Here is a 22,829-nt window from a genome sequence, read left to right as displayed (position 1 = left end):
AAACTCATCTATCTTCGTGTGGGGATCGAGTGAGCTCTCTGTGGAGAGATCTGAAGGCAGAGCCACTCGGGAGGAAAGTCTACAGCAGGGTGATCTTCAATGGCTTCCGAGGCCCCTCCCAGCTCCACCTGCCTTATACCTGGGCTCATGCAGGTCAGGGAAGAGCCCACGGAGGCTGGGATCCAGGGGCCCATGAGAACAGCCCCTGCCCCAGCTCTTCTGGCCCATCTCACTCACCTAGAAGCTTCTGCAGCACTTGTCCGTCATAGAGGTCCTCCTCCAGCTGCTTGACGATGATCCTCTCCTCCACCAGCACATCATTAATCCAGTCAATTAAAACCTGAAAAATAAAACCAAGAGTTAACACCAAGACAAGGAGTGACCTGGGCCAGCACCAGCCATTCATCTTCATTGATCATGTGTCAAGGACGCAGAAACCTTCAGAGACCAGACAGCCCCTCCCGAGTTGAGGGAAAAGCAGAGGTTCCCTTAGCCTATTTAGATCAGCCAAGCCCTGGTGTCCTTGGCCGCTATGTCCCAGGGCAGCCAGTGACAGTTCTGAGGGTGGTCAGCCACTGCCACCACCAAAAGCCCACCCACTGCCATCGCTGTATGGAAGAAGTGAAGCAACATGGATGGGGCCCCACTGGGAGATAAGGCAGAGTGTGAAGAAAGGGGAGGAAGAGCCCATACCCCTGTGGAGCCCCCCACAATCCTAGCACACCCAACTCTGCCTCCCCACTGTTCTGGTGAGACCAGGCAGGGTTTCATCCTCACATGCATTCATCACCATCACCATCATCATGGCTAGCACTTATCTAGTACCTACTATGCACCAGCCACTGTGCCAAGCACTTTACAAATATTATCTCATTTGAGCTTCACAGCCCTGGAAGGGGGGGACAATTATTCCCCATTTTACAGAGGAGGCAACTGAGGCAGACAGAGGTTGAGTGACTTGCAAAGAGTCACATATCTAGTAAGGACCTGAAACAGGATTTGAACTCAGGTTTTCCTGACTCCAGATCCACTGTGCCCTTAGCTGCCACCATTTATAAAGTATTGTAAGGTTTTCAGGTTGCTTTCCATAGTATCTCCTCTCCCTCCCTCCTCTCTCCTTGCCAACCCCGTGGTGCCAGCCCCCCAGTCTTCTCCAGCAGATCACCCCCTTCTCTCCCGGACCTTCAGCCTCTCCCTCTTTGTTCCTTCTCTACTGCCTTCAGGTGGACCCAGGTCTCCCTACTCTTTCACAACCTCCCCTGGCCCTCCAGCTAGTATCCGAACTCTTCCTTCCTCGGCCGCATTCCCAGAGAGCCACCTACGTGCATTTCTTCTATTTCTTCACCCCTTAATGAAATGACATGCACAAAGCACACAGCAAGCACTTAATAAATACTTGTTTCCTTCCTTCTCGATCTGGCTTCTAACTTCGTCCCTCGACTGAAGCTACCCCTCCACAGTAGCTTCCCCCCTCCACAGTTACTAATGATCTCAATGGCCAGATACAACACTCTTGTCTTAGCCGTCATTTGCCGCCTCGGATGACTGACCACTCCTGCATCCTCCCCCTTCTCTGGGTCTCTCTGCCCAACCATTCCTTCTGTCTCTTTTAGCTAGGTGGTCATCCACGTGACACCCCTACCTTGAGGTGTGGCCCCCAGTTCTGTCTTGGGTCCTCTTCACTTCTCCCCTACAATGCTATGAGTCTGATTATCATCTCAATGCAGATGCCTCCCAGATGGATATATGTGAGCATTTGTGTGTGCATATTTATGGGTGTGTGTGTGTGTGTGTGTGTGTGTGTGTGTGTGTGTGTGTGTATCCAGCCCCACTCTCTCCCCTGAGTTTCAGTCCCAGATCCCCAGCCACCTCCTGAACATCTCACACTGCAAGTTCCCAGATACATCTCAGACAACCTGTCCAAAACTGGGATCATTCTCTTTCCCCCCAAGCCCTCTCCTCCTTCAAATCCCCCCAGTTTTGGAGAGCACCACCACCCTCCCAATCATGGATTCATAGGCTGGGCATCATCCTCCACTCCTGCCCCTTCCTCACTCCTCACATGACATCAGCTGCCAAGTCTTGCCACTCCCAGGTCCCAAAGACCTCTCACATCAGATCCTAATTCTCATTATCCCTCATTATAGCTCAGCCTATTACATTAGCCTCTAATTTGTCTCCCTGTTTCATGCTGCTCCTCACCCCGCCCCTCCATTCTTGACACAGCTGCCAAACTGTTTTCTGAGAGTGCCCATCTGACCACACCATATCCCCTCCTCAATAAACTCCAGTCGCTCCCTATTAACTCAAGAATCTAGTATAAACTCATCTGTTTGGCATTTTAAAAACCTTCACAACCTGACCTCCTCCTACCACTCCAGCCTCATTATACATGACTCCCTCCCTAGTAACAGAGAAAATGGCAGGATGCCCTAGTTTCCAGGTGATTCATTGGGTGGGATGGGATGGGAAAAGGTTATTTAGAAGCTCAGAACTTCTTAGAAGCTCAGCTTAGAAAAAGAACAACTCAGAAGCTCACGAAAGGCTTACTGGAGAAGATGCAGCCTAGGGCCCTGGGCCTGGAATCAAGAAGGCCTGGGTTCTAATTCTGAGTCAGATGCTTATAGGTGGATAAATCATTTAATTTCCCTGTGGCTCAGCTGGATTTGATGATTTATAAAGATTTATAAAGTCTCTTCCAGCTCTGAATCTATGATCCTATTAGCCTATGAAATTCTGGAAACTTAGAGCAAGGAATTGCGTGGGCCAACGGATAGAATGCTGCACCTGAAATCAGGAAGACCTGAATTCAAATCCTGCCTTAGATGCTTACTGTGTGACCCTAGGCAAGCCACTTCACTGCCATCAGTTTCCTCATCTATAAAATGAAGAAAATTTAGATGAGGCGCTTTACATAAACTCTATATAAATGACAGCTCTTTGTTATTACTTCCATTATTATTCCCATAGGCCAAGGTGAGGAAGATAGCCAACAGAAGAGGAAAATTATGGTAGCGAAATAATTAATAATCAGTATTGTTCCCCCATCACCTCGGGCAGGTTCTAGATTCTTTTTCTGATGTCATCTTGACCAGGAGTTGAGTGACCCAAGTCACGCATCCCTAGACTTCATTTTTTTGTTTGTTTGTTTTTGGTTTTTTTGTGGAGCAATGGGGGTTAAGTGACTTGCCCAGGGTCACACAGCTAGTAAGTGTCAAGTGTCTGAGGCCAGATTTGAACTCAGGTACTCCTGAATCCAGGGCCAGTGCTTTATCCACTGCGCCACCTAGCCGCCCCCTAGACTTCATTTTAATATAGCCCATCTCTGAATCATGTCAACCAATTAGATCTGATTTCTAGTTAATGGCTCTCCTACAGTTGGAAGGGTGGATAATCTGTGACCCCACTGCCATTAGAATCTTTGGTCTGAAAGGGATGGCCAGTAGGCCATCCTTTTATTAATAACTTGCTGGCCTATTAATAAAAATGATTAAATGACCCAGAAACTATGTTTCTCATACTTTCAATCGTCACAGTAGTTAAGGTCATCTTAGATTAATGTCAAGTTGTCACAGAGCCACAATGTGTGACCAGTAGGTCTTGCAATGCTAGAGTATGACACTGTGGGATCAAGAATTGGAAGAGGCCTTAGAAACACAACACTTTACAAAGGAGAAAACTAAGGCCTATAGAGAAGTGATTTGTCCAAGGTCAAGTGGGAGTGAGCAACAGAACCAAGATTCAAACTCAGATCCTCTGACTTAAACCCTAGCACCCTCAAAACATCCCTTCTTGGCCAAAAGCTTTGAAAGCAATTTATTAAGGATCTGGCATAAATGTTGTTGTTTCCGTCTACAGTCTGAGGACTGGCCCCTCTCCGGGCCATGACCTGCTTTACAAAACAAAAGGTGTGATCCTCATTGTCCCGTCCCCCCCCCCCACACACACACACACAAAGGTGTCTAATAAATGTTTTCAGGAACTGATTAAGAGCATCGTCAGTCTGTTAATGGAGTCTATGAAAAAACAGCAACACCAGCCTGTTAATGGAGTCCATGAAAAAAGAGCATTGGCTTTTTATAGAAATCTGTTAGTTAAATGGTGCTGAAGCTCATGCATTCCCTAAAACATCCTATATCTGTATAAAACAAAAACAATGACTGGGTTAAGATGGTCATATGCAAGTTGAGCTGGTCAAACTATGTGAGTTATAACCACCCCCTTTGAGGCAGTATCTTAACTTTTTAGGGAGGTAGAGCAGAATAGTGGAAGAAGATGGGGAAGAGTGGGGTTCAGGAGCCCTGGGTTCAAGGGCCAACCTCATTACTAATTACCAAGTGACATTGTATATGTCATTGGATTTCTCAATATCTGTTTCTTCCTGTGTACAATAGAGGGAGGGGAAAGTTGAATTAAATGGCCTTTAATATCCCCTCTAGATTCAAAAGAAAAATAAATTAAAAAGACCCCTTAATTCAAAGAAAGTTTCAAGAAGCAGAGATAAAAACAAAGACAGAGAAACAGAGGAAAAGAAGACAGAAAGAGGGAGGGAGAGATGGGGGGAGAGGGCAGGAGGGAGACAGAGAGAGAGAGAGAGAGAGAGAGAGAGAGAGAGAGAGAGAGAGAGAGAGAGAGAGAGAGAGAGAGAGAGATTGCCTGCTGTTAGAACTAAGGCAGATAGATTCATTTTCACAAAATCAACCATAAAGTAAGTTTCTGTGAAACAAATCATATATACATCCCAACTACATTATGAAATCATAATAAAATGAAGAGGGAAGACAGTGGCCAGCTCAGCTATGGGGCACTGGGGATAATGAAGGGAAGGGAGGAACAGAAGGACAGACCATATCATGTTAGAAGGCAAATGTCATCCCTGCCAATGACCTCCTCAGTTACTTGACCTTCAGTGCCCCCACCCACCCCAGCCACATGCACGCGCGCGTGCACACACACACACACAGAGAATTTAAAAGATGACTTTTCTCTGTGGGTATTCTCTAAGTAATAAAAAGTAGACATCTCTGCCAAGCCTCCTTGCGGGGCTTGTCTGGCTGTCTGGGCTCTCAAGTTAATGAGGGAAAAGGAATGGAAAGAGCTGGGATAAAGAAGGCAAGCCCTGTGCTAAGGGTGGGCCAAGAGCAGAGGGGGAATGAGTCCAAACTGCAGGGAGCTATGGACCCCTCCTCCTTCCCCCAATCACGGCAGCCTCGGGTTATCACCTGCACTTAGTAGGTGCTTAATGGATGTTTCACACTGAATTAGAGGAGGAGTTAGAAGCAGGGATCAGTGCAAATCTGCTGGATATTCTAGCCAAGTTGGAACAATTTTATTCTTTCAGACAACTCAATGGAAATCACACTGTTATGGAGACAGAGGGCCTCAGTTTCCTCATTTGTAAAATGAGGTTGGACTAGATGCCCTCTAGGGTCCCTACCAAGGTCTACACCTATAATCCTAAATCACTTACCCCGCCCCCTCCCCAAGCCAGTTTCCTCCTCTGTAAGATAAAGGGTTTGGATGGATGCCCACTGTAGTCCCTGAGGCTCTGGATCTCAACCGTTCTTCCCATAAGCCATTTCACATATTACTTTTTGAAAAGAAGACACCAATTGTTATCTCTAGACAGCATACTCCTCTTCATGCAGGCCTCTGATCCATCTGAAGGATGAAGGAGAATGCCTTCTACCTCTCTATTTCTCACATCCCTGGCAAAGTCTTCAAGTGCTATACATTAAGTAGCTCCTGGGGCCACTTGAACCAGAATACAACATGATTTTCCATTAGTCCTTTCTGAGTTACAATGGGGTTCCAGAGTCTGCCTTCCGCCCAGAGCCAAGAGAGTCGAGCTTTAATCACTTCCAAATGCACGCAAAGCATCCCACCTCAAACCCTCTAAGGATGGATTTGAGCCTTATCACAGGAAGAGAGAGAGACACCCCAACAATCCTTTCTGAAATGCCGGCGGGGACTGGGTCCCAGCTGCCCCCACATCCAAGAGGTCATTGTTCCTTCTAGGGGCTGTTTCTTTATTGCAACTTATTGTCCCCACGATGGAGGAACGGAGAAATCTTGAACCCTGTTTGTGAAGAAGACCCTCCAGGGCAGCCCTAGTTATACCTCTTCCATCCACATGCTTATTAATGGGCGGGCATTTTACCCAACATGAAGAGTGAGAGTTGCTCCCTTGGGAACCACAAAGCATTTTAACCAGACCATTCCCAGGTGGGAGACAGAGGACTACCAGAGGTACAGGCAGGACCGGCAGGTGATGCTATTAAAGGGTACCTAAAAACCAAGCTTCCGCCGTCCTTTACTCCACGGAGGCCTGGTCTCCATTTCCAGACAGAGCTGCTCTTCCTTTGTTGCAGGCAGCAAGAAGACAGCCCACCCTGGGCAAAAGGATACAGGAACAGAGCAAGGGGGCAGAGGAAGAGTCTGGATGGGAAGGGAGAACTAAAGTGCCTGAGGTCGGGCACAAAGAATCCACATGAACATTTGGTGTGGAGATGTCTCTAAATGTACACTTCTCACAACACACACATGCAGAGAGAAATTTAAATATAAATATGTATGTATGAGTGTATTTTTAAAATGGGGAGTGGCTATTACGTAAAGGCATTTATTAACAGGACAAGAATCTAGGGTCTCAGGACTGCTCGTTCATTATCCCATATCATGGAGACAAGAATCGGTCAGGGCCAGACACCAAAAGGAGGGTCTTTCAAGTCTTAATCTGAAACTCAATCAAAATGAGACCAACAACACATGGAGCTAGAGAATTTTTTAAAAAATCAATCAACAGGGACTGCTAGATGGCGCAGTGGATAAAGCACCGACCCTGGATTCAGGAGGACCTGAGTTCAAATCCGGCCTCAGACACTTGACACTTACTAGCTGTGTGACCCTGGGCAAGTCACTTAATCCTCACTGCCCTGTAAAAAAAAAAATCAATCAATAAGCACCTACTGTATGCCAGGACAACTGCCTGCCCTCAGGAATCTTACCTTCTATGAATGAATGAATGAATGAATGAATGAATGACTCAATCCCCCAGCTCTGGAGTCCAGTATGATAACACAGTAGAAGGTTGGAATCTTTCTGTAATCAATCATTCAGTCAATAAGGCTTTATTAAGCACCTACTAGGTGCCAGGCCTGGAGATATAAAGGCACAAATGAAGCAAGCCGTGTCTCACTGGGGAAGCCTACATTCCATCCAGGGTGATCCCAGCCCACTACCTGGATGAGCCTCCCTCTCTCCCTGAGTCAGTTAGATTCCTGGTTCAGTCACTTTCAAGGGCCCCAATTTCATCAGGACAGGCTTTTCCTCCACCAGAACAGAAGAGACTACACCCCCTCTCGCACGGAGCTAGGCCATCTTCAAGAACTGTGGAGACCTCTTTGTGGCAGCAGGAAACTGGAGGGGAGGGATGGCAGGTGGGGGGAAGGGAATGTTGACACACTCCAAGAGACAAGGCTCATGAAAAAGTCTGAGAACCTCGGGAAGCTCTGCATGAACTGATGCAGAGTGAAAAGACGAAACCAGCAGAAGACCCACAAAGACCATCATTGTGCAAATCAAAACAGCCCCAGGGAGAGCCGAGCTCAGATGAACTGCAAAGACCAATCTTGGTCCTGGGGAACAGAGGACGGCACATGTCCCTCCTGGCAGTAGCTGTGGACAAGGCGCCAGGTCTGAGTCCAAATCCTGCTGTGTGACCCTGGGCAAGTCACTTAGCCTCTCTGTTTCAGTCGATGCACAAGGGGGCAGGGAGTGGGCAGTCACAGTGCCCTACCGGACTGTAAGCTCTAGGAGGGCAAGGACTGGATCTTTGGTAAGTTTCCTATCTCCCTGGATAGACATTTAATAGGTGTCTGTGGAAATGGCCAGAAGAGGGTGTACAGAAAGGGCTTTGTAACTGCCAAGTCCCCACGCACATTGACAAACACCCACGCGCTCCACACGCTGATAGCCTTCCATGCTGTTCTTGAGGATAAATAAAGAGCCAATAATCATCAGATGTGACGATGCTCTTCAATGCAGGGAACCAAACCAGTCCCTTAAATGCTCTGCGAAGGAGCCACAGATGCTTGACAAATAAAAATAAACAACACACAACAACAAAATGGGAGCGAACCATGCTTCCCACTCATCTTTTTTAAGGTCAGCGTTCCCAAGAACAGGGATGTTGGGAGAAAAGAACATTGGAACTTAAGAGTCCAGGGGTCTGGGTTCAAATCTACCAACCTCTTTCTCTGGGACTCAGTTTCCCCATCTGTAAAATAAGGCAGTAGGTCTTGGAGAGGGGAAAGGGAGGGGAGGGAGGGAGAAAAATGTGAAACTAGAAATCTTTTATAAAAGCAAATGTTGCAAACTATCTTTACATGTAACTGGAAAATAATAAAATACTTTTATGGAAAAAAAATAAGGCAGTAGGTTGCAGTGGAGAGTGCTAAACATGAAACCTGAGTTCAAATCCTGGGTCAACCACTTACTACCTATGTGACTTTTGGGGCTCTCTGTGCCTCTGTTTCTTCATCTGTAAAAAGTGGGGGTTGGAACAGAAAGCCTCTAAGGGCCCTTTCAGATTTGACACCTAAGGAGTCTCTAAGGACAATAGTATTCACATGGTGCATTACAGTCTGCAGGGCTGACAGCGGCCCTGGGAGGGACGGAGGGAGGGAGAGCTGCCAGTGACTTGCCCAGGGTCACACAGCTAAGTGCTTGTGGTATGAATAAATGAACAATGGGAAACTGTCTATGACCACTAGTGGATAGAGCCTGAACTGAGAATCAGGGAGACCTAAGTTCAAATCCAGCCTCAGATGCTTACTTGCTGTGTGACCCTGGGCAAGTCATTTCACCTTTGCCTGCTTCAGTTTCCTCCTCTGTATGGGGATAAGGGATGATAGTACCTACCTCCCAGGTTACCCTGGGCAAGTCACTTCACCTCTAAGCTTACGTCAGTTTCCTCATCCGTAAAATGGGGATTAGAGATAATGATAGGACTAACTTCCCAGGGAGGGTTGTTGTGAGGCTTGAGTAAGACAGTATTTGCAAACTGCTTTCTACTATAAAAATGTTCACGATTATTATCACTATTATGAGTAAGAAGGTCCTATTGCAAAAAGTCACATGGGTGGTCCCTTCACCCCACAAGGTCCTGGCCCCAGCTGAAGCTAGATGCTCCAAAGACCACATCCCCCTCCTCTTTTCCCCCTCCCCCTCTCCTCCTCCTCCCCCTCCCCCTCTCCCTCCTCTTTTCCCCCTCCCCCCTCCCTCCTCTTCTCCCCCTCCCACTCTCCCTCCTCCTCCTCCTCTCTGAGAGAGCAGGAGCCATCCTCAGGGCCTGTGGAGACACTAAGGATGAAGCCCAAGACAACCCAGGCCCTGCTCTCTAGGAGCTTACAATCTATCAGAGGAGACAAGACTACACTGACAAATGACCCAACCTCCACGGGCCTCAGTACCCTCACCTGTAAAATGAGTCGGCCTCTGCTGTCCCTTCCGGCCGGAGGTGTGGGATCCAGAGCCCCCGCCTCTCCCCCGCCTCACACTTTTCCTCGCATGACCCCAACCTCCAGGAAGCTCTTCAGGGGCAGAGATTCTCCTGTTTGCACCTCTTGTCCCCCCGGCCCGCAGGCCAGAGCCTTGCCCGGAAAGGGATCTTGAAAGGCCTTTACAGTGGGTGGGAAACTGAGGCAGGGAGCGAGTGGACCGTGGCCACTCAGAGAAGAAGGGGCAGAGGGCAATCCCCTGGAGTGGCCGGGTGATAGCGTAGACAATCATCTCCTGATCCGCCATGAGATCCTGGGCCCTCCAGCTCCCCTCACCGGCCACAGACCCCCAGCAGCGGTCCCAGCACACCTCGGCCTACCTTGTTCAGTTCTTTGAACTTGGCATCTTCCCTGCAGGTGGGATCAATCATCGTCCGCTCCTCATTCTCTTCTGCCGGATTACAAGAGGGACCCACAGTTAGAGCCAGGCCCCCTTTCCCTGCCCTCCCCCTGTCCCCCAACGAAAGGACAGAAGAGAGAGAGAGAGAGAGAGAGAGAGAGAGAGAGAGAGAGAGAGAGAGAGAAGAGAGAAGAGAGGAGGAGAGAGAGAGAGAGAGAGAGAGAGAGAGAGAGAGAGAGAGAGAATGAATGAATGAATATGAATGGTACAGGCCAGATGCGCATTTCCCTTTTCTTTGTCTTTATTTACCAGGTGATACTTTGAAAAGTAAACAAATAAACCTATTTCTAAGAAGAAATGTTAGACTTTGAGTAGGGAAGCCCTGAGTTTACATTCCACTTTAAATACCTTGGACAAGTCCCTTATCAACTGCTCCCAGACCCAGTTTCCTCCTTCATAAAATGGAAGAGATGTGGCCCGTTTCCCCCAAAAAGCAGAGGCTCAAGGAGTTCCTTAGGAAATGAGCCCCCTATGAAAGGGTTTGGGATGAGTGCCGAGTCACGCCCCATTTCTGTGGGCCTCCACTGGAGAAGGCTCTGCAGGGTAATCTAGGGATCCAGGCCTTTGAAGCCAGTGCCCACAGAGGGGCACAAAGCCATCCCCTAAATCCCAGGCGGCAGCAGGGCCAGCACCTGGCTCCAGATCCAGGGGGCCGGAAGCCGTCTGAGCCCACAGGCTGTGGCTGAACTCGGGATCGTTGTGAGAATGTGTAGCAGGAAAAAAACTAGGGACTTGCTTCAAGGACTCCATGAGCTGAAGGTGGCTCGTGTTCAAAATGCCACAACCCCCCAGCCCTTTTGGGGAACATAAGAGCTGCCACCTCAATAGGGTTGGGGGGCTTGGAGTCAGGAAGAACCGAGTGTTAATCCTGCCTCAGACACTGACTGGCTGTGTGACCCTGGGCGAGCCACACACCCTGGGCCTCAGCTTCCACTTTTGTGAAAGGAGGTAAGGCTCTCTCTTGGGGGCAGGGGTTATTGGTGGGGAAACGCCCTGTAAGCCTGAAGAGCTGCTGTCCTGGTGACGTCTTGTCCCTGGTGGGACAGGAGGTGCTCAGTCCAAGAGGAAGCCCAGGAGCAGCTCTCCTGGCCCAGGGAGGTGTCTGGCCAAACATCATTGAGAAACAGGAGATGAATCATCTCCCAGCCAGCCCAAGGCTTAAGGGAGCTTTCCAGACCCTTCTTCCAAGCCTTCTGTCTTAGCAAAGGCCCAGAACAAGAGCCTCCTCTGTGGGCCTCAGTTTACCCATCTGTAAAACAAGGGGGATAAGCCAGCTGGTCTGTGAGGTTGCTCCCAGCCCCAGATCTGGTTGTATGATAATGGGCAGCATGAAATATCACAGGATCATTGACTGAGAGTTAGATGGGACCCCAGGAGCCATCTGGCCCGACCCCCTCCTCTCACCAAGGATGAGACTGAAGCACAAGGTCACACAGGAAGTGTCTGAGGCAGGATTTGAACCCAGGTCCTATTAGCCCTAAAGAAGTGCTTTTATCACTCCCCACCTTCTGGAATCTCCACTGGTGTGCCAACCCCACGGCTCCTGGCTTTCTGACTCCCCTTTATCTGTGTCTCCCCCCAGCAGAAAGTAGGCCCCCTGAGGTCAGGAGCATCTTGTTTGCTCAGATCTTTATTCCCAGCATTTAACACAGTGCCTTTCACAGCCCTAAATCTAGGCTTTCCCTGGTCCCAGTCCTGGCCCCTGGCCCCTCCCCAGGCACAGACACATTTCCAGCCATAAAGGGGACAGCACCAAGGAGGGTGTCCTCAGGGTGGATGTCCACTGTAGCCGGCGTCATGGGAGAGTTGATCGCATTCTTGCCCTCTTCCTGAAGGTCGTTCACTGTCAAGAGAGAAAGAGCAAAGAAAGGAGCCATCAGCCCAGGGGTAAGCTGGCATTCACCAGCTGAGCTCGCCTGCGGGCACCAGGCCGAGCCAGCTCACAAACACCATGGAGAAACTACTACTGAATGGAATGTGGCCGCAAGAACACGAAGTGGGGAAGGCGGCCCCAGGCGGCTGGCATCTTCACAACTACGTGGCAGAAGGAAGTGGGGGCAGGACCTCTGGGGGCCAACAAATTCACAGTTCCCAGCTTCAAAAGAATGAACGTGTGGTTCTCTGAAACAAGTAATGTTTGCTAACAATAATTTACAGAGAGCGGCAGATACTGCGGCATGGGGGCTGTGGAGCCAGGAAGGCCTGGGTTCAAATCCTGCCTCTTGGCCCTAGGGGAGCCACTGACCACTCAGGTGCTCAGGCTGCGCTCCAAGAGTATAACCAAGGCTGGGAAAAGCCCAGGCCCTAGCCCCTTTCCATCCCTAATTTATGGCTGTAAACCATTTACAAAGGGCACCAAGAATTGTAAACATTTTAGCCCACTTGGGTCCTCTCTTTGAGGCAAAAGGCTCTTCTGAGGACAAATGAGCAGACACATCTTGGGTGAACTGCTTCAGGCAACATGAGAAGGGGCTGGATTGTTCTTCTCTCTTCAGGGTCCAGCTTGCTGGTCGGCCCACAGATGCTGGCCTAGCGCCCCGGGCTGAGTCAGGGATGCAAATAAACATGAGAGAGAAGCCAAAAAAAAGGAAGGAGGGAGAGGAGAAGGGGGGAGGGAGGAGGGAGGAGGGAAGAGGAGAAGGGGAAGGGGAGATGTGAGAGTGGGAAGGGGAGTGGGAGGGACTGGGGGAGGGGGAAGGGGAGAGAAAGGATGGGGCAAGATACACACACCCCAGTCGCCCTGCCTCCCTGGGATAGAGTGCAGGCCTCTTATGAGCAGGACTGTTCTGTTTTACCTCTGAATCTCTCAAACTTCCCATGCTTCCTTGCAGACAGCAGACACTTAATAAATGCTTCCTAGATTGGAATCCCAAGCTCCCTTTGAGATTTAGCTTAGGTGTCAATGCCTACCCAAGGTTGTTCCTGATTCCCCCCCAAAAAAATCCCTTTGCAACTACACATTTCTGTACACGTTGTGTCCTGAGGGCCCTTTGAATCTCAGGAATTAGCACTGTCCCAGGCATACATTAAGTGCTTAATAAATGCTTATTAAATCTAATGGTTGATTTGAAGTAAGGCACAGCATTTTTTAAGAAAGAAGAAGTGGGCCGGGTTGAACCAGGTGCCGGCCTCAGAGACAGGCTCCCAGAGGGGAGCAAAGGTCATTGCGTGGCAGCGAGGGGAGCAGGTTCCTTGGAACACAGAGCATCAAAGATGATGCCAAGGGGCAGCTAGGTGGCGCAGTGGATAGAGCAACGGCCCTGGAGTCAGGAGTGCCTGAGTTCAAATCCGGCCTCAGACACTTAACACTTACTAGCTGTGTGACCTTGGGCAAGTCACTTAACCCCAACTGCCTCACTAAAAAAAGAAAAAAAAGAAAAAAAAAAAGATGATGCCAAGCACAGTCTGAGACTTCATCTCTCTACAGAGACAAGAGTTCTAGGAAGGAAAACTAGATCAGGCTCTCTCCTCTCTCTGACTCAGTTTCCTCATCTGTGAAACAGGAACAACCTCCTGGGGTGGTTGTGAGCATCCATCTAGCAAACACCTTCCCCGCCTTGGCACGCTATGGAGGACTGAGGAGGATGATTTCATATCTTCCTGCGTGCCCAGCTACCGACCATTCCAAGAGCCCAGGCCTTGCCCGTGATTACAAATCAGATGCCCTTCAAAGGACCAGTCCAGCTTTGGAAAAGGACAATTCCTTGGAACCTCCGTTTCTTGTTCCCCAGAGTCAACGGTCTGCCAGGCCTGTGGGCTTCCACTTAGATCTCGGGGATGTTTTGGTTTAAAGGCTCTGGCCCACTTGCCAAAGCACCGAGGGTTCAGAGCCAGGAAGTAGCCACATTCTTGGAGTCCTGTCTGGGAACCTGGCGAGCTTTCAAGGACCATGCTTGGTCTGCAGCGGGGCTTCCATGAGTTCAAAGGATCCTTGGCCCTTCTTTCTCGGGCTACGTGATGAATGAGGAAAGCTCTCTCGGTTTGTTTTCCTCAGTCTGGGCCCCTGTTCTCCGGAGGATGCCCCTCTGTCACTGATGCTACGGCCTGTGGCATCAAACACTGCCGCCAGCAGCGGCCTTCGAAGCCTCTGAGACAAGACGAGGGAATCGTGGGCCGTAGCACACAAGTGGGAATTGAGCACCCATGCGCTCCAGACCTCCAGTCCTCTTAGGCACCACTGTGACCCAGGTGACTTGAGAATTCAATAGGGTTGGGGGGCTTGCCACAAGTCCATCCACATCCTGGCCAAGGACCCTGGAGAGAAGATGGCTAAGCCCGACTGTGTCTCCATGTTCAAAGTCAAGAATCAAGCGGGCAAGCCCCCAGCCCACTGAGGAACTCTGGACTGGTCACAGCCTGACCCCATCATCCCTGCCTCACCTCTGGTCATCACTGAAAATCTGAGGGGAGAGGGATCACTAGGAGGGGGAGATCAGGGAGGACAGAGGAGGCAGCACATGAACTAGGCCTCAAAGGACATGCAGACCTCCCGTAGGTATCCATGTGCGAGGCAGAAGTTCAGATCTGATATCTAGCCATGCCAGGCTTTTTCAGAGGATAAACTATCCAAAGGAAACCAGGCCAGGGGCAGCTAGGTGGTACAGTGGATAAAGCACAGGCCCTGGATTCAGGAGGACCTGAGTTCAAATCCAGCCTCAGACCCTTGACACGTACTAGCTGTGTGATTTAACCCTCATTGCCCCGAAAAAAAGAACCAAAAAACAAAGGAAACCAGGCTGACTCAAGAAAGAAAACATTCCACACTTTCACTAAGTAATCCTGCTACATAGTCACTCAACACTCATTGCCTAAGCATGAGGAGGGAGACCCTGTGGCCCAGTTCAGTGAGGACAGCGAGGGACAAATCAGGGACCTGAGGCCTGGAGAAACTGATCGACTTGCTTAGGAGGTCACACAGGCAGTAAAACGATGAGCCCAGACTCCAAATCCAGGACTCTCCCCACTGAGCCACACTGCCTCTTCCCTCACTCTCCTATATCCAGAGTCTACGTTTTCCTAATGGCAAGAACTGGCTCACATCTTTATTTGCATCCATGGCACATGGTAGTAATAATAGCTAGCCATCTATATAGTTTTTTATTTTTATTTTTATTTTATTTTTATTTTTATTTTATTTTTTGTGGGGCAATGAGGGTTAAGTGACTTGCCCAGGGTCACACAGCTAGTAAGTGTCAAGTGTCTGAGGCTGGATTTGAACTCAGGTCCTCCTGAATCCAGGGCCTGTGCATTATCCACTGCGCCACCTAGCTGCCCCCTTATATTTTTATTTTTATTTTTAAGGCTTACAAAGCCTTATCTCATTTGACCCTCACATCAATTCTAGGAGCTAAGTACTATTACTTTCCTCATTTTACAGATGAGGAAACTGAGGCAAACAAGGTTGAAGCAAATTGCCCAGGCCACGCAACTAGTGTCTGAAGGATTTGAACTCAGATCTTCCTGACCCCAGGTCTAGAGCTTTATCTTCTTCCCCACCTACCTACTACCAATGTGGCCCATGCTTGAATACCTCCCAATGGCTGGGAACTCACTACACCACAAAGCAGCCCCTTTCCACTTTCAGAGAGCTTAATCATGAGAAAGCTCTTCTTTTGAGCTGAAATCTCCCATCAGTAGGGAGTCTAGAATGTAATCTCCCTGAGAGCAGGGGCCTTCCATCATCCAGCACATGGAAGCTACTCTATCAAATCTTCTCGACTCTGCACTCTCTTCCCAAATGAGTGAAATTCCCTCCGTCCCCACCCTTGGTCCTCATACAGGTAACATCAGCACGACCAAGGTATTCTGCAAAGACTTTCCCTTCCAGAGGTCACATCTCCCCTCTCCTTGCCGATGGCCAGTTCCATTTCTGACTGCTGATGCTGGAGAAAAAGCAGGCCTCCGACTGGATTCCAGCCCACTTAAATTGGGTGTGCTCACACACGTGCCGAGCACACCTCCAAAGTAAGATCAGAAGGTGGCAACGTGCACATCCGGGAACACTGTGTTCCTGTAAGAAGCCCCAACTTCAGGGACTGCCCCAGACCAGGAGCAGAAAAATAGAGTGGGCACATTTCCAGGAGGGCTCCAGGATTACAAGAAGCCTATTAGGTGCAGTCAGAGCCGGTGTGGAGAGAGGCCACAGGCTGGGGGGGGGGGGCGGGCCAGGTGGGCAGCCAGGCCCCGACACCCCCAGAAAAAACCAGCTCCTGCCCGGTGGAGTCACCAGCCGTCAGCTCTGTGGGCTTGGGTCTGGTCAGGCTAATCCCTCATTCCAAGGGGAGCTGGGTCTGGTGAATACCCTTAAATTGGAGGACTCCCCAAAAGAGTGACTGGTGCTAGGCAAAGAGCTAAGTAATCAATGCTGTGAACATAGACGGCTGGATTTTTCCTTTTGTCTCTGCAGTAAACAGACAAATGTTAGACCGGGAGGAGAGCTTGTGTGCTTGCACCAACCAACAACAGCCAGGCCCTCATCAAAAGCCCTTCAGGACTCGGCCCAAGAGGGCCCTTCTACGGGCTCCAGGGAGGTCAAGGGTAGCCACAGGGAGTCGTCTGTTCACTTTTTTTAGACTGAGCCAACTAGGTCAGCTTGTCCAATGTATTCCCTCCACCGGTCTCAATGGGACAGTAAATAAATCTCCAAAAAGTGAGCAATTTATTCTTAGAGGCAAAATAAACCTTGACATAAATGTTCCCCCTCTTTCTGTAGCATTTTAAGGGTTACAAAGCATCGTCCTCTCGCCAACCCTACAGGCCCCGTTGGTTCAAGGACCAGAGGAAAAGCGCAGCCCAGAGGGTTCACGGTCACAAGGTCAGTAATGGAGCTGAAATACCCAAGTTCTACCACCTCCAAGGCCTGGTAAAGAAACGGTGAGGTCTGCCTCATCCAACGTCCTGCCAAGAAACACCAGTGGCTAATACCAAGAACACTCCCACGGCCTGTGATCTCCCCATTCCTACCCAAGATGTGTTTCACAACCATGCAGAGGAGCAGGGTGGGATGTCACTCAACTAGAGTGAGGTCCTCAGGGCAGGGAGACATCCTGCTTTTTCTGCTGGTGTCTCTAGCATTCAGGACAGTGCTAGGCACAGAGTAAACATTTAAATGCATTTCCATTCATTCATTCATTCACTCAATAGACCTGACATCAGGAAGAAGCGGGCACACATCCCACCTCACATACAGCTGTTTACAGTTGGGTAAGCCACTGAAGAACCCTGCTCCTCACCTATAAAATGAGGGGGTTGGACTCTGACCTCAGTGGTCTATTCCAGTCCTAGGATCCTTTAAGGGTGGTCACTGATGGATCCCCATCTCCCTCTTCTCTGCCTTTCCTGGTGTTTATCATCAGGAGAGGTGTGGCAGGGGGTGGGCTGGGGGGAGGGACACATTGGTCAGGTTTAGTTTTGTTCTGACTTTGATGTATGGATGGGAGACATTAGTTGGCACAGTAACTAGAGTGCTGGACCCAGGATTAAGAAGGCTTGAGTTCCATTCTGCCTCAGACACTTGCCAGGTGAACAGAGGCAAGTCATCTTTCTCAGCCTCAGTTTCCTCAACTATCAAATGGGGATAATAATAGCCCCAACCCACCAGAGTTGTTGTGAGGATCAAACATCAGTAAAGGTCTCTCTTTAAACCACTGTATCACTGCCAGTTATTACTGTTGTCAAAGGGCCTGGGAGGGGGGTACTTTGCCCTACAGGGTCAGATGCTTTCCCTGTAATCAATAAACCATGAGAACAAAGAGCTCTTATATTCTCTGGCTCCAGACTGCAGAAGGAGTGTGTGTGTGTGTGTGTGTGTGTGTGTGTGTGTGTGTGTGTGTGTGTATGAAAACAAAACAAAATTTAACTTTTAAAAGAGCATATACCCGAGCTGCAACATAGCAGAGGGTCAAGGAACCCCACTGTCCTAGAATAAAGATGAACATCACCCATAGGGCAATGGAGAGGCATGGGATCAGGGTGAACCCGCTGCACCAGGTGATAAATGAGGGACTGTGGGGAAGAAGGAAAGGGAAAGTCTTCATCAGTGAAATGCATGATGGGAAGAAACGAGGGTATAAGATGATGGGCTGGAGAATGGGGAGACTCGGGGCAGGGAGTCCAGTTAGAAGAATTGCGGTGATGAGGTGTTTGTGTGAAGGGAGAGATGGGATAAGCGGATAAGGGGGTCAGTCAGAGAAATCCATCAACAAGGCCTCGGGCCCACCGAGTAGACACCCTGTGGTAGAGCCTGGGGAGGACACGGACAAGTCTTCCAGATGGGCTACCATCTGCACTGAGGGGCTGAGACCACAGACCAGGGGAGTGTGGAGTAGAACGAAATGTGCTCAACATCCGTTGGCCATCTGTTCTTGGGTAATTCAGAGGCACTTGCAAATGTGGCTGAGCCACCATCACCAGCTCAGCCAAGCTTGAAGTCAAAGGATCTGGGGCCGTTTCAGCCCAGAGAGGAGACTTAGGAGGGGGTATGACTCTGCTGGGCCTCAGAGGTCAAGTACCTCCCCCTTCTCCACTTCAGGCCCTCATTCCCTCTCACCTATTTTATCACAACAACCTCCCACTAGGCCTCCCTGTCCCACATCTTACCATCCATTTTACACAGTTCTGCTAAAGTGATTCCCATTAAAGCTATTCTCCTACTCAATCATTTTGGTGACTCCCTAAGTCCTACAGGAAAAATGTAAATGGCTCTGCTTAGCTTTAAAGCCCGACGTAATGTGACCCCAAAGCATCTTCTGACCCTTACTTTACACTAGTCCCCCACCTGAACCCCCAAATCCTGCCAAACTGGCCTCTTCTCTGGTGCTCACATAACACCCCATCTCCTGCCTCTACACCTTTGCCCTGGTCGTCTCTCCCTCCTCAGTTCTGACTCAGAGAATCCCTCTCTTCACTGGAGCATGGCTCAAGCTGGTCTTCCATCTTCTGTCCAATGCCCTTCCCCACCACTTTCCTCCCCAGTGGCCGGTGTCTTCCCTACCAAGATACCTTCTATTTCATCATCTCATCGATCTTTACACTCATCCACTTTGTCTTTGTTCTCTTGACACTCGTAAGTATTGTCTTCCCCATTTGAATACAAACTCCCTGCGAGTTGAGATCATTCCATCCACTGTCTTCTCTATCCCTAGCTCCTAGTTCAGTGCCTGGCACAAGATAAATACTTAAATAAACCCTTGTTGACAGTTGACTGACAAGTGACTTGACCAAAATCAAAGGCTGGGATTTGAACTTGGCTCCCGTGAATACAAGTTAAACGCCTCTACGAGGCGGTCCTCCACTGCCTAAATCCTGTTGCGGTCTGCAAGCATCTCCCAAGGGCCACGGATGCCGAGTACAGATTCAGACCCAGGGCTCTCTAAGTGCCAAGAGGCATCCGTGGGGTCGACAGCCTGGGGACGTCCCCTCAGAGAGGCCCGGGAATATCATCATCCATCTCCCAGCCTCTGCCATGGCCTCAGTAAATCTTGGTTATTTCCACACACACAGTCCATTTATCTGTCAGCCAGAAGCCCCCCAAGGCTCCTTGCCCTCAGAGAAATGAAGGCGACTTCATTTAGGTTGTTCTTCCTGACCCTGCAGGCCTGCGAGGCCCTTTGACAAGCAGCCACCGTCGTGTTCTGAACACCCATTAATCACCACATTACGCCTGCCTCTATCATAACAAATTGGCAATTATTTCTAACCTGCTCAGAAGGCAGCACACCTCACCTGTCACTAATTACTGTCTCAGCAAAAGCACCTCTCAGAGAAATGACACGAGACTCGGCACCGCATCCCCCGGGGCTGCTGGGTCACCTGAAGCACAGGCAATCACAAAAACAACATGGTGGCAGAAGCCATAGGGGTCAGCGGGTTCAACGCCCTCCATTTGCAGGTGAAGAAACAAAGGTTCAGAGACTGGCAATCCAGTGATTCAGTCCAAGAATATTAATGCCATAACTAGAAGGCACCTTAACTGGCATCCAGTCCAACAGCCTGATTTGTCGTTGTCGTTGCTGAGTTATTTCCATTGTTTCTGACCCCACTTTGTGACTCCATGTGGGGTTTTCTTGGCAGAGATACTGGAGCAGTTTGCCATTTCCTTCCCCAGCTCATTTTACAGAGGGGGAAACTGAGGCAAATAGGGTGGACTGACTTGCCCAGAGTCACACAGCTAGGAAGTGTCTGAGGCGGGATCTGAACTCAGGTCCTCCTAACTCTAGGCTCAGCACTCTATCTACTGCATCACCTAGCTTTTCTTTACAGATGGGAAACTGAGGCCCAAGGAATTTGAGAGATGTGGCCATGGTCACAAAGATAAACTACTAGCCTCATCTGGCTCAGAAAACCATCAATTATGAGTTGAGAGGGCCCTTCAAGGTGACCTGGGGCCACGGTTTCATTATGCCATAAAGATGGTAATACCAAAGCAGTTTATAGAATCAATCAACAACCATTTTTTAAGCACCAACTGTGTACTAGGTGCTGGGAAACAAAACTAAAACTAACAGCCCAATAGACTCAGAGAGGGAGAAGGCTTTGGGGGTCAACTAGTTAGTCCAAGCTTCTCATTCTGCAGAGAAAGAAATGAAGGCCCATAAAGGGGAAGAGGCTTCCCTGAGGTCACACAGTATATCAACAACTGAGAAGACTACAGAGTTCTAGCTTGAAGGACATTAGAGGTCATTCGGTTCCACGTCCTCAATGGATAGTGAAGCCCAGAGAGGGAAATGACTTGCCCAAGGTCACACAGCCAATCAGTAGTTCACAGTATTAATCATCAAGCATCTATGAAATTGGGAATTCTTGACCTGGGGCCTAGGAACATGGCTTTTTAAAGGCTATTTTGTTGCCTGTCTTTCAATATAATTGGTTTCCTCTGTAATCCTCTGTATTTTCTTTATGCATTTAAAAACAGCGTTCTGAAAAAGAGTTCACAAGCTTCTCCAGCTTGCCGAAGGGATCCAGGTCACAGACAAGGTAAAGACCAAGGTATTAAGTACCTACTGTGTGCAAAGCACCATCCTAGACACTGAGATACAAAAATGAAAGAGTGAAGAGCTTTAGATCTGGGAAGGAGTCTCTAAGTCCAACCCCCTCATTTTACAGGTGGGGAAACTGAGGCCTACAGGGACAAAGGAACCCGCCAAGGACACCCGACACAAACACAGTTGGATAAGGAAGATTCCAGGAGATGGTGCTCAAGTACTAATAATTAAAAGCAGGGACAACAGCTGTGCCTGTGCTTGGGAGCCACAAGGCTACCGGCAAGCTGTGACAGAGACCCTCACAGTCACGCAATAACAGAATCAGCTGCTCACCCCAAGCAAAAAGCACAATTTAATGAAGCCACTGAGAGGCAGGGAACATTCCGGACCAGCACTAATGCTGACAAAAATGTCCCCAAAGCCGAGGGGGCCGCGTCCTGGCTCCAGGAAGAAAGCAGCAGTTTGATGCTGTCTGACGGCGTCTATAGAAGTGCCGTGTTTCTCTGGTGGGGGAGAAAATCAAAAGATGAAACATTAAATGTTAAAAAACTGAACTGACTGCAGGGGAACCTGCTGCAGCTGAAACTCACGAGTTGGGTGAGATCATTTCAATACCTGGGGCTGAACAAGGCCAGGACCACAGCGCCCCCTGGAGGCCGTTCTCTGCCAATGGAAGTCCCAGGGATTCATTGCAAAAGCCCAGGCATCGGCGGGTCCATGTGGGCATCCCAAATGGGGAAGCAGATGACCTCCTGCCCAAATATTTGTTCATTTGTTTGTTTGTTTATTCCTAGCCTCCAGCTACATCAGGCATGTCTGCTCTGATCTAAAAATCATCCCAATGCCCCAAATGATAGTTTTCCCTTCTACTGGAGTTGGGTATTTGAGTCATCAGGAATAATCACAATTCATACCAGCCTAGTGCGCAGATACCAAGGGAGGTGAGTAGGGCCAGAGGTTCAGGAGAAGAAGGCAGAGGGTTTGGGCTGATATCCTGCCTTTGATGCTGCCCACCTGTGTGACCTTGGGCAAGTCACTCAACCTTTAAGAGCCTCCATGTCAACTCTAAAATGAGAGGGTTGGGGCAGGTGGTCAATAAGGTCCCCTCCAGCTCTGAAGCTATGATCTTATGATCCCAGGAAACTGAACAGGGAAGGAGTGCTAAGGAAAAGGCTTGCCTCCTAATGAATCCTCAGCTTTCTCATCTGTAAAATACAGAGGAAAAGATCCGTGGCATTCAGTGGACTTTAAGGTTCCTTTCAGGCCTCCAATCTAGGATCCTGAGCCCACTTCTTTATGGGCCTCAGTTTACTCCTCTGTAAAATGGACTTGTAGGTTGTCTACAATCCCAGCATCCTGTCACATCTCTATGGGCCTCAGTTTACTCCTCTGTAAAATGGAGTAGGTGGCCTCTGAGGTCCATTGTAGGTGTTAACTATGATCCCAAGCACTTCCTCATACTGGAAAGCAGAGGTATGGAGAAATCTCCCACCCCCATCTTGGCTCTCCTCATCAGAAGGATGGGAAGGGCTCTGCCCACTGAACAGAGCCACCTCCTTGCCCAAGGATGCTGCTCTGCAAGAGCTCTCCAAGGGCCCTGGCCCTTTGGCCTCCCACCTTTCCGTTACCCTGGTAACACAGAGGCTTTTCAGCTGAAATCCCCAAGGGACCACTTGCCATTAGCAGCTGTGGCAGCACCCAACCCTTTCCCTTGCTCCGCTCCCCTCCCACCTGCCTGCCCCCCCCCCACCATGCTGAAGGAGACTCAAGGACAGAAAGGAAGGGAAGGGACCCGCTCCAAGGCCAGGGCCCAGGAAGTACAGGGGGGCAGATGGATCAAATGCCTGGGGAAAGCGGCTTAGGGGGAATTATCCTGACCAGGCTTAC

General features: G+C 49.5%; 1 protein-coding gene across 3 annotated transcripts in view; it reads right to left on the bottom strand.

Annotated features, from left to right (window-relative positions):
* Positions 1–22,829, bottom strand: part of PARVB (parvin beta) — a 93,675-nt gene that overhangs the window by 26,858 nt on the left and 43,988 nt on the right. For all 3 annotated transcript variants that reach the window (XM_043964958.1, XM_043964959.1, XM_043964957.1), the window contains exons 2-4: positions 11,714–11,803; positions 9,881–9,951; positions 238–340 (exon numbers count right to left, since the gene is read on the bottom strand). In XM_043964958.1, coding sequence (XP_043820893.1) covers positions 238–340; positions 9,881–9,951; positions 11,714–11,803 — 264 coding nt within the window. The remainder of the gene's footprint in view (positions 1–237; positions 341–9,880; positions 9,952–11,713; positions 11,804–22,829) is intronic.

The sequence above is a fragment of the Dromiciops gliroides genome, chromosome 5 (genome assembly GCF_019393635.1).
Source record: "Dromiciops gliroides isolate mDroGli1 chromosome 5, mDroGli1.pri, whole genome shotgun sequence".
In the NCBI taxonomy this organism is placed as follows: domain Eukaryota; kingdom Metazoa; phylum Chordata; class Mammalia; order Microbiotheria; family Microbiotheriidae; genus Dromiciops; species Dromiciops gliroides.
The sequence above is the reverse complement of the archived record's forward strand: the minus strand, read 5'-3'. Positions and strand labels throughout refer to the sequence as shown.